Here is a 12,458-nt window from a genome sequence, read left to right on the forward strand (position 1 = left end):
ACTCATCTTCCGTACCATATTAACAAGATCCGTTGGTGTCACAAACACTGGGAAAGAATCAAAGGCACATGTAATATTTTTGATGATGATAAAGTATTTCACCCTCAACACACATTTATGAACATTTATATCCCACCTCTCTACAAATTGTAGTGGCTGACAGCAGAATAAATGACAAAAAACCCCACAAATCAAAATCCTGAAATGTCCCTAAAATGACCAAAAACACCATCCACCACCAATAAAAAGCACATTAGACCTATTTTTTTTTAAATCAGAAAATAAAACACATCAGATATAAAAAGCAAGATCCTGGAAGTGCAATACTAAACAGGCATACTTCTAAATACCACTGAGTTTTATATAAGTGTGTTTAAGGTTGCAGCCTAAAGAGTCAGTGCGATGTAGTAGCTAGAGTGTCGGACCAGGATCCGGGAAGCCCTGGTTTGAATCCCTCCCCTGCTGTAAAGGCTGCCAAGGGACCTGGGGCCAGTGGTGTGCTCTCAGCCTAACCCACCTCACAGCATGGTTGTGAGGAGAACGATGTCCGCCGCTTTGGATCCCCATTGGGGAGAAGGGCACGATATAAAGTAAATAATGTTTTTAAAATTTTCTTTGTCCTCTTGGCAACTGGGAAATTTAACAAACTGTATAACCAGAATGTAGCTATGAGTTTTTCAAGCTTAATTATTTCCAAGCATCAGACACCTTGAACTTCTGTGAGGAGTCAAACAAATAATCATTTGCCAAATTCTGAGGTTGTCTGGTCCAAAGCAAAACCCAGATCCAGAAGTCATCTGATATATTTTATTGGGACCAAAAATAACACAAAAGAAGAATTCATGGTCTCCAGAAGACTTCGTCAGACTCTTAATGCACCATCCAAATTAATCTTCTGCTTTGTGATACAAGGGCTATTCGCAGCCATTCCACCCAGCCTGGCATTGTACCCCGGACACAGGGGAGAAGCCTTAAGGTCAGGGCTTGAAAGATCTTCTCGGAACCCCTTTTGTTTTTCAGCATCCTGCCTAATTAAGAGGTCTGGAGAACCTGAAAGCCAGCACACGGCTTTGGGTTGCTTAGTCTAGAGAAAAAGGGTCCCATGGGCTTTCTTTTTTAAAATCCTCGGTTTTTTTATAGCTGTGTAAACTTTGTTCTCCTTTTGGTGCTCTCAATTTCATGATTTATTTTATTAATAACAGACCGAGTAACAAATCACTTCTAAGTGAAATGTGAGAGACTGCAAGAAAAGCTAAACTTATGTTTAAACTAATCTGGGCTCTTTGGACAAATGTCTGAATGTCATAGACCTCATAAATATTCTGCAAGACCATCTTGGCAAAAAGAAATCAATACGTAGGTAATGGAACTGATAACAATTTTTATTTTTTTCTTCTTCCTCCTTCTCCAGCTAAAATGCAAACAGTCTGTTCCCATAGCAATTCGTTGGCTGTGGTAGCGTTGGCTTCTGCTCGTAATATTTGTATTAAAATAGAGTGTTCTGTAGTACTTAACTCAGATTCATAGACTATCAGGGCTTAGGTTGACTGACTTTATTTGATGCCTTTTACTTCTACGCTGTCCCTTCTCCAAGTTGCTCAGGATAGCATTTCCCACATTTCCCTCATAACTATCCTCTGTGCAGTTAGTTCAGCTGAAAGAGCGCGAGGGGCCCAGCATCAGCTGGGGAAATTCATGGCAGAGTGGGCATTCGAACCCAGGTCTCACCCTAATCACTGTTTATGCATACCTATTCTCTCTAGTATCAGAGGAGCATGCGTATTATTTTGGGTGCGGTGGAACACAGGCAGGATGGTGCTGCTGCACTCATCTGGTTTGTGGGCTTCCTAGAGGCCCCTGGTTGGCCACTGTGTGATCAGACTGCTGGACTTGATGGGCCTTGGTCTGATCCAGCAGGGCCTTTCTTTTGTTCTTATGTTCTTATGTGTCACTGTTAGGATTGCTGAACTCAGACCTAGAGAGGGCCCTTATGTCAGGAGGAGGAGGAGGAGAGTTGGTTTTTATATTCTGACTTACTCTACCACTAAGGGAAGAATTAAACCTGCTTGCAATCCCCTTCCCTTCCCCGCAACAGACACCCTGTGAGATAGGTGGGGCTGAGAGAGCTCTAAGAGAGCTATAACTAGCCCAAGGTCACCCAGCAGGCTTCATGTAGAGGAGTGGGGAAATCAACCCAGTACTCCAGATGAGAGTCTGCCACTCATGTGGAAGAGTGGGGAATCGAACCCGGTTCTCCAGTTCAGAGTCCACTGCTCCAAACCACCACTCTTAACCACTACACCATGCTGTCTCAGTAGAACACAGAATTGTACCAGGTATGACATTTCCATACTCGGCAGCATGTTTTGTGCAACTCTTCAAGGCACAAAAGTCCTTTTGGGCTCTGCTCTGTTTTAATATCACCTTCGTATAACGGGTTTATTATTTCCCTACTGATGTGCAAGACAGATGATATGCCTTTATCCTGCTGCACTGTATGGCGGCAGAGTGCTCACTTTTGTGGTTGGATTGCCAGTGCAGGTGGTAGAATGTCCAGCCTGCCTGTGACTTGGGGTCGCCTGTGGGACACTTGTTTGCATAATATATTTTCCTCAAAAAAAACCCTCAAACTCTTGGCGGTTTGCTGTATTCCTGGTCATGCACTTTATCCACATCTTGTTCCCCTAACTGATTTAGAGACAAGGCCTGAAGGAGATCCGGTGGACTGATTTCTCAACACTTTCTGGACATTTCTTGATCTTAGGTGTTGTTTTTATCAACATATAAGACAAGAAAGTTTCCATTGAACATATGAAGCTGCCTTATACTGAATCAGACCCTTGGTCCATTAAACTGTATTATCAGAGTTAAAAACGGGAACAGTCTCCTAGTACAGGCCGGTATAACAAAGTGACTGTAATGCCTCTCCCTTGGAAGTGGGTTTCCATTGAAGTATGCGCCAATAAGAATGAAAACTTTGGTCTCTGTTGCTGATTTTTATGTTATTGGAACAGAGAAATACATTCATTTCTGTCCAAGTGGGACATTATGTGGGTGGGCACCTTAATTAAACGTTAAATTAGTGTCCTAAAGTGGGAGCCCTGATTTGTACAAAACTTTATGTCAAGTTCATTTTCAGAGTTATCATTTCCCCCCCTCTATTTTTTCCTTGCGTGGCTTTGGCAAATCCCCTCCTTCTCCCAATAAGCTTGAACAGGGGAATAAGCAACAGTTTCACTTCCTTCTAGCAAAATCCATCGTAAGTTGCCATCTGTCACTGATTATTTGTGAATGAAAGCCTTTTATAAGCATAAGCTGGGGAAATTGCTTACATCATCAGTGCAAATTTAGAAAATTTTGGATAATGCGGTAATCTTATTTACAGCTTTCTGTTAAAGTTTTCTGAACACAAATGAGGGCAAATCCTGTATAGGGTTTTATGTTGTCACATTTGTGTTCTCCATTGTGGGGGGGAAATGAATCCAGGTTTAATAGATTTTTTGCTAGAGATCACAGTTATTGATTAGATTTACTGCTTTGAGATGAGAAGAGTATCAAAAATGAGCTGCGGTTGGTTCTGGCATGATTATTTGTTTCCATCATCGTTACCACTCTTAGCACAACACTTTGTGAACATTGACTATGAACTGTGCTTCTCCCTTTCCCTGATTCTAAATCGCCTTAGATTATTTAATTGTAGGCTATGTCTAGGGTATTTGCGGAGAGTCATAGTAATATCCACATGCTTAGAAGCTCTGTTTCTTATGTCTGCTTTGTTAATGAGGAGTTCATTTGACAGTCTGATGATTTACGTGTGCTTCCTTGAGCAAGGAAGGGGAAAGGGAACTTTGAATGTACTGACCAACATTAGGGAATGTGAACGGAAATATAATGTATATTGAGGAAACAAATATGTAAAAAATTAATTTATATTTGGGACAGTCACATTTAAGCTGAGTTTAGGGACACACAAAGTTCACTGAAGGCCGATTAGAACCAATAACCCTCTGTATTCCCACCTTCATGGATGCTTTTAGCTGGTTTTCCACCATTTTCATACATGCATAAAGTGAAATGGAGATTCTAGTGTATCTTAGTGCTTCTGAGTACAACATTCAAACTTGTGTGTGTGTGATTTAATGCACATAACATAAGGAAGAAGCGGTCTTTTTTACTGCCTGCGACCTTTTTTTTTTTTTTTTTTTGCTATCAAGTCACAGCAGAATCATGGCGACCCCGTAGGGTTTTCAAGGCAAGAGATGTTCGGAGGTGGTTTGCCATTGCTTGCCTCCTCGTCATGACCCTGGAATTCCTTGGAGGTCTTCCATCCAAATACTTGCCAGGGTCAGGACTGAGAGTGTGTGACTGGCCCAAGGTCACCCAGCAAGCTTCCATGGTGCAAGTGGGGATTCAAACCTGGGTTTTCCAGATCCTAGTCTGACACCGTAACCACTACGCTACGCTGGCTATCTCACACCAGCCACTTTATGCATCTCTTTTCTGGGACCAGTAAAAAAATTGCTAAAAAAGTATTGCCTGATTTGAAGTAAATTATCTCCATGTGATGAAATACATACCCCATAAAGCGCAGAGCCAGTGGGGCATTTGGAAGATGCTTGGGTGTTAGTTGGAGCCTGGGGCAAGGCTTGACAGGAATTTGGGTAGTGGGCAGATCTGGAGATGCAGGAGGTCTTTGTAGCCCTCTCTGTGTCTTACATCGCTGTTCACATAAGGTGAAATGTTGATTCACCTGACGTGTCTGTATAGAACTTTAGAACATAGCATAGTGAATGTTGGATTTGCACCCCGAATGCCCTGAGGCTAAGCTAAAAGTACCTTTCAAGTGGTCAAAAGGTTGCTGAACAAATTCTTCTTCTAAGTTTCAGCCTGCAGAGGTTGCAGGATGCTAATTTGTATATTGATGGAGGTAGTCAGGAAAACAATAGACCTGCTTCTAGGGTGTGGAGAAAACAAAACATATTCAATGCAAGTTGTAAGAACTGTCTTGTTTTTAAGCTGGTGATTTCTCAGGATGACAGAGGAGAGGTCTTGTAGCATACATAGAGAATCTCTGTTCTTTTGTCCTGAGGAACTGTAAGCACATGGTCAGGCTGGAGAGAGATGGGGGAGATCTCAAGAGGGAGAGGAAGGCCAACAAGATTTTGGAGAAAGAAAAGTATCAACAGTGCCTGGCGATCCATCTGGGCCTGAGGATTTGTTCTTTTTCAGGGTTTCTTTGCTGCCTTGACTTCTTATTTTGTAATATCATCATTTAAGGAATCATATTTTTTATAAGTGGTGGACCTGTGAGGACTCATGGGGGCATTTTCCTCCTGTACCCCCCTCTCCACACTGTTTCCTCTTTCCTGCCCAGTCAGTCAACCCACCTTAACCTGCCTTCTCCCCAGACATCAGCCTTCCCTCTCCCTGCCGGCCTCTCCCCTTCTCTCCTGTCCACCTAACTTCCTTTTTTGTTCTCCCCCTTCAGCTTCTTCTCTTCCCTTTCCCCACTCCCTTCTCTCTCTTCCCTCTTTTACCTTTTTCAGTCACCCCGCCCCCCCAACTGACAGAAACCAAGACTTGGAGGGTTCAGCAATATTATAGTGGTTGTCTGGAAACCCTTAAATGACCACTATCTCAGAATGTAGTCTTGTGAGACCTTATGTGTTGCTTCTATTTCTTTGAGCCATTTCTGGTGATCTGATTGATTTGAAAGCTGTGTCATGGCCCAGTCATTCTTTGTGAAGGCACAAGTGGTCCTTGCCCGTCCTCTTCACAGGGGTAGTGGAACATTTAAGATCTTCTTCTCTCAGATGCTTATAGATCCAACGGAATGCTGTAGAGGATTTTGGAAGTACCAGCAGCAACCCTGTGGAAGCCCAGCTAAAAGGGCATGGAATGCTGAACCATCTTGGTCCGGTCAGAGCTGCTCCTCCGTGTCTTCTCCCCCAGTCCAGCCAAGCATCTGCCGCCTGGTTTACATTTGAACTGAGGGTTTAAAGGGGTCTGGCAGATGGGTAGAGCCTTACTGGGGAAGGATTCATGCCAAATTAGACAAAGCAAGCCACGGAGTCTAGTTGCTTTAGGGTGGTGGAGGTGGTACATAGCCCAGGGTCTATTGACACCTCGAGCCAATACCTTTAAAGGAGAAAAAAATTGATTGCCAAGTCTCTGGCTGTAGTCTTTTCAGATAAAATTTCTTTGATCAAGAATCAAATCTACACCTTTCTATTAATTTTTATTTTTTAACAACAGTGGGACAAAGCTGGTCACTTCGAGTGGAGATACCACAGTTAGGATCTGGGACTTCTCCAAGGGCGGGTGCCTTCTGACCTTAGAAGGCCACAGCTATGCAGCCTGGGACTGCGCCTGGCATTCCTGCGGAGATTTTGTGGCTTCTGCTTCTATGGACAAAACTAGCAAAGTCTGGGACCTAAACAGGTATGTGATCATTTATGTTAATTTCTGTGCTCGTTCTTGATTGAAATTTTGCGAAGCAATGGAATGTTTTTGGACTGCCACATAAACAGGTTGTTTTAGATCACTTGCAAACTGCAAAACGTTTTGACTACCTCTGGGAGGCCTAGGAAGGCCAAGGAACTTTACCACGTATTGGTTCTTGTGGGTTATCCGGGCTGTGTGACCGTGGTCTTGGTATTTTCTTTCCTGACGTTTCGCCAGCAGCTGTGGCAGGCATCTTCAGAGGAGTAACACTGAAGGACAGTGTCTGTCCTGAAAACCTCCAGACTAACAAAGACTACAGTCCACAATAGCCATGCAGATTAGCCTTGGATTTCACACATTAACAGATCACTTCAGGATACAGTGGTTCCATATTAACATACCACACCCTCATTAGCACATTATCTTGATACTTACAGGACAATGATTAGCACATTACCTTTAATACTTTTTGCAGGACAATGATTCAGCTCAAACCCAACCCCTTTCTGACTATATATTACTCTTCCTACACACTTGACACTGAGAGACACTGTCCTTCAGTGTTACTCCTCTGAAGATGCCTGCCACAGCTGCTGGCAAAACGTCAGGAAAGAAAATGCCAAGACCACGGTTACACAGCCCGGATAACCGACAAGAACCAATGAACTCTGACCATGAAAGCCTTCGACAATATTTTACCACGTATTCTTGAGCCAGCGTGGTATAGTGGTTAAGAACGGTGGTTTGGAGCGGTGGACTCTAATCTGAAGGACTGGGTTTGATTCCCCACTCCTCCACATGAGCGGCGGACACTAATTTGGTGAACTGGGTTGGTTTCCCCACTCTACACTTGAAGCCAGCTGGGTGACCTTGGGCTAGTCACCGTTCTCTTAGAGCTCTCTCAGCCCCACCTACCTCACAGGGTGTCTGTAGTGGGGAAGGAAAGGCGATTGTAAGCCAGTTTGATTCTCCCTTAAGTGATAAAGTCAGCATATAAAAACCAACTCTTCTTCTTCTTCTTCTTCTTCTTCTTCTTCTTCTTCTTCTTCTTTTGTTTAACATACATTATGATGGAGAGAGAATCTGATCAATTAACTTTTTCTGGCACATAGCCTAGAGGAGGTCTAAATCCTGTGGAATATACCTATTCAGACTTTCTTAATGATACGTTTCTAAAGGGTATTGAGTGGGAATGCACATGGATTGAATAATAAGAGCATTTCATTCATTTCCAAGTAATAATCTTGCATTTTCTCATTAAAATAAATTGCATATTTGCATATGCTCTTCATATTTACAAAGACTGCTATAGCTAGCATTTCTTATGATGCATAATCATTACCACAAATAATTAAATCCTTCACAACATAAATTTCATTATGGAATTGAAATACACTGAAGCTGTCATTTGTCTCTCATTTTCAGAGCTCCTGTATTTGTATAAATGGGCATAGTTTAGAAGATTATTTAATATTTTACTTTTATTTTGTAATTCAGGGTTGCTTTGGATTTGTAATTGATGTGGCGAACGATCCATAACAAGCACTTCTGTAGTCTGACCATATAGAGGCAAAGCTGACACTAACAGCATATGTTTGCTTGCAAATAACAGTAAAACCGTACCATTTCTGACTGCATGTGGGGTGATGGCATATTCAAATGCTCCCCCGCCCCGGAAAAGCCTCAATACAACTTGTCAGGATGAAGGCCAATCTTTTACCCTTCCCGTTGATGTCTAGTTTCCATGAGCCTTCAAAAAGGGCCATGGCTCAGTGGTCGAGCATTTGCTTGGCATGGAGAAGGTCCCAGGTTCAATCCCCGGCATCTCCAGTTATAGGGACTAGGTGAGTAGGTGATGGGAAAGACCCTTGCCTGAGACCCTGGAGAGCCGCTGCCAGTCTGAGTAGACAATACTGACTTTGATGGACTGAGGGTCTGATTCGGTATAAGGCAGCTTCATGTGTTCAAAAAGAAAAGGTTGGGATAGCCTTCAAACATTCTCCAGCTGCAACCAAGTCTCTGGGAGTCGAGCAGGAGCTAGGGGAGCATGCAGGTGGAGCGCATGAACAGCGGTGCTCACAGAGGGAACTAAATGTGGGTCTGGTGTTGCAGGCGAAGGGGTGAGTGTGTGTGGGTCTCTTGGCTTGGGCTGTATGGTTCTGAAGCTCTGGGAGTTTTCTTTGTGTCTGAAACCTGCTTTCAACTCCTGTCGTGTGCATGAACAAGAGAGCCTAGGACGGTGGAGGGGCTTTTGCTGACTGAGGTGAGGTAAGTCCGCTGATAGAGCACACTGTCATCTGAGGCTTGTGGGAGGAGCCATTGCTCACAGCCATAAGCAGAGTTAACCAGAGGTCAGGATGTGGTGGTGGCTGCCAACTTGGAAGGCTTTAGGAGGGGAGTGGACATGTTCATGGAGGAGAGGGCTATCCATGGCTACTAGTCAAAAGGGATACTAGTCATGATGCATCCCTGTTCTCTACAGGATCAGAGGAGCATGCCTATTATATGCAGTGCTGTGGAACACAGGCAGGATGGTGCTGCTACAGTCGTCTTGTTTGTGGGCTTCCTAGAAGCACCTGGTTGGCCACTATTTAAACAGACTTCTGGACTTGATGGGCCTTAGTCTGATCCAGCAGGGCTTTTATTATGTTCTTATTGAGGAGAGGGCTGTCCATGGCTACTAGTCCAAATGGATACTAGTCATGATGCATACCTATTCTCTCCAGGATCAGAGGAGCACACCTATTACATTAGATGCTGTGGAGCACAGGCAGGATAAATGCTGTGACAGTCACCTTGTTTGGGGGCTTCCTAGAGGCACCTGGTTGACCACGGTGTGAACAGACTGCTGGACTCGATGGGCCTTGGTCTGATCCAGCAGGGCTTTTCTTATGTCAAGGCTCAAAAAAGTCAGACAGTGAAGTGTGCAAAAAGGTGTGCTGACAGGCAGAGGTTTGTGTGGGAGTTTATTGGGAAAGTTTGGTGGGGGGGCAAGAGGTAACCACAGAAACAAAGCTTCTTTGAAAAAAGACACACCAGTCAGGCTCTTGTGCTAGTTCGAGATCAGGGTTAGACTTCTACACATCATCCTTCTTAGTTTTCAGGAAGGGTATCTGAAGAATTCAGTCAAATTGAGGTGATGGTAGAGAGCTGAAGTTCTGGGACTGCCAGGCAAACTGAAAACGGAAATGTCGTCAGGTTCAGATGGCCTGCATCTGAGGGTTGTTAAGGAACTCAAAGGGGAAATAGTTGATTTACTAACTATATGCAACTTGTCGTTAAAATTGTACTCCGGGTAACTGGCATTACAGGCCAGGTAGCCTACCATCTGTTCCAGGAACATTAATAGAAACTGTAGCTAAAGATGGCCGAAGGCTAGCCGGGGGCAGTGGAGAGGTGAGATCCTCACAGGTTATATCTTTTCCTGACGTCAGCTCGTGAGGACAAGTGCCCTAAGCCTCGACCCCGGGGCTCCTGACTTGAGCGGAACTCAGTGGGGAATGTTCTTTCCAGCATCTGCAGCATCTTCACTGCCTCTTTTGACAGCCTCAGTCAGCAAGTGTTGGCACTTTCAATTTTCACTTTCTTGTTTCTGTAACTTTTGTCATGTGGTATTTAGGGGTTCCCATTCAACCCCCTTGAGGAAGAAAGTGTGCTAAATTGCACCCAGGAAGGAGCTTGTTTCCATTCAGCCCGAACTGCAAAAGCTGTCACTTTTTTTTCAGGAGTTCATCCCCAAATGGCTGATTTAAAATTGGATTTTACTTTTCCCCCCAAAGAGCTGGATTTGCTGGTCAGAATGCTCTAAAAGCAATTTTATACAGAAACGAGGGACGTTTCTCTGTGAGTGGAAACTGAAGCAGGGTGGCTGCAGCGTGGAAAGTGCTGTGATACAGGATGTCAGACTAATGCGGCAGCGTCAGGCGGAGGTGACCGCAATGCTCACCAGAATGCCGCTTGTGGGGCTCTCAGCTGCCAACACGGAAGAGGTCGAAAATTCAACCTGCACCCTTCCCATCACGGTGATATTGAATGAGGGCCACACGGAAATTTTGAGAAAACCTGGCAAATATCAAATAGGAAGTTTTAGTGAAACAATTTGATTTCTGTTCTCTGCGATTTATGAACAAACTCCATTTAAGTTCTCCCCCCCTTGTTATGAATTGAATGCTAAAGAGAAAGAGCAAGTGAAAATGCAAAGAAAGTAGCCACAGTATTAAACTTGCATCTTTCTGAAGGAGGTGAAGTAAACCATCCTTAACATTTGCGTTCTATACAAAGAGCAATCTTTTTAAAAAACCAAAACAAAAAAAACCCAGACTTTTTAAAATAAACATTGGGTTTGGATTAATTATCAACAGAAGAAAACAATTCGTAGCACTAACCCAAAGATGCTTACACAGCAGGTTGAATAAGATCTTGTGCTCTGCTGTAAGAAATAGCTCCAACAGCGGGGCCAAAACAGATGGAAATCTCCATCAGTCTGCGAGAAATGCAAATTGCCCGTGCAGCTAAGAACGGCAAGAGGGCCCAACTTGTCCCTGGAGTGGAGGGATCGTTCAAAGAAGGGGCTGGGAGCCGACAGATAATCATACTTATGAGAAACATGGAATCATTATTCTGATATTCTCTGTTATGATTCAAGAATGTATTCATACCTCGTGTTTTCAGAAGATACATAAGTATAGATAGTTTTTTAAAAAACCACTTGGCTCCTGGTGTCCTTCAGCAGCCCCACTGTTCACCCTTGCTTGGTACTCAGACCCACAAGCTGAGTTGCCTGAGAACCAAGGTGTGTGTGTGTGTGTAGTTTAAAAAATCTCCTTTCCGTCCCCTCAGAGAACCAGGGACTCCTTCCTCTCCCTGTCTGGGATTCTTCCTTGGTATTGGCTTTTCTTTTATGATCTGGCCCCCTTGCTAACCAGAGGTCTCTGGTGTGTGTGTGTGCGCGCGCGCGTACCCGCGCACGCATGTGTTGCATGTGAGACTGAGAAGGAGACTTTTGGGGATTTCCGTTTCCTTTCTCCCCTCTCTCACAATGCCTCTGTGTACAAGAAGGAAAACATGCTGAAACCATCAGGACAGGGTGTGAGGTCATAGAATCATAGAGTTGGAAGGGACCACCAGGGTCATCTAGTCCAATGCCCGTCACAAGGCAGGAAATTCACAAGTACCACCCCCACACACCCCCAGTGACCCCCTACTCCATTCCCAGAAGATGGCCAAGATGGCCTCCCTCTCATGAACTGTCTAAGGTCATAGAATCAGCATTGCTGACAGATAGCTATCTAGCCTCTGCTTAAAAACCTCCAGGGAAGGAGAGCTTACCACCTCCCGAGGAAGCCTGTTCCACTGAGGAACCGCTCTAACTGTTAGAAAAATTCTGCCTAATGTCTAGACGGAAACTCTTTTGGTTTAATTTCAAGCCGTTGGTTCTGATCCGACCTTCTTGGGCAACAGAAAACAACTCGGCACCCTCCTCTCTATGACAGCCCTTCAAGTACTTGAAGATGGTTATCATATCACCTCTCAGTCATCTCCTCTACATGCTAAACATACCCAGCTCCTTCAACTTTTCCTATAGGACTTGGTCTCCAGACCCCTCACCATCTTTATTGCCCTTTTCTGGACACGTTCCAGCTTGTGTGGAAGAGGGGTTTAGCTGCCCTCACCAGCATGCCCTGGTTTTGTTCAAAACTAAACCCCATCAGCCTTCAGGATTTCAGGAAAGGAGGGGGGAAATCACATGCCCATATTGTCACACCTCCACCTGCCTATGTTATGGCCTCTAAACTGTGGCCTGTTATCCTACCTGCTTGAAGTTTGGCAGGGAATGGGCTTTGGTCGAAGGGTACAAACCCTGAGAATTTCATATCAGTTTGTTGGCAGAAAATGCATTTTCCCACGATAAAGAAAAGCTGAAGCAAGATTAATTCATTTCATGCCAATAGTAAAGAATCTAATTTCCCCCTGAAAGTAAACCAAGCTGCAGATGAAAAAAATATTCTGTGCAC

The 12,458-nt window shown here is 44.2% G+C and overlaps 1 protein-coding gene across 1 annotated transcript in view; it reads left to right on the top strand.

The window, feature by feature from the left end:
* SPAG16 (sperm associated antigen 16) overlaps nucleotides 1-12,458 on the top strand; it is a 220,209-nt gene that overhangs the window by 149,686 nt on the left and 58,065 nt on the right. The window contains exon 13 of the mRNA XM_056861239.1: nucleotides 6,256-6,441. Within this exon, the coding sequence (XP_056717217.1) occupies nucleotides 6,256-6,441 (186 nt within the window). The remainder of the gene's footprint in view (nucleotides 1-6,255; nucleotides 6,442-12,458) is intronic.

This window comes from Euleptes europaea, chromosome 15 (genome assembly GCF_029931775.1).
Source record: "Euleptes europaea isolate rEulEur1 chromosome 15, rEulEur1.hap1, whole genome shotgun sequence".
Taxonomy (NCBI): Eukaryota; Metazoa; Chordata; class Lepidosauria; order Squamata; family Sphaerodactylidae; genus Euleptes; species Euleptes europaea.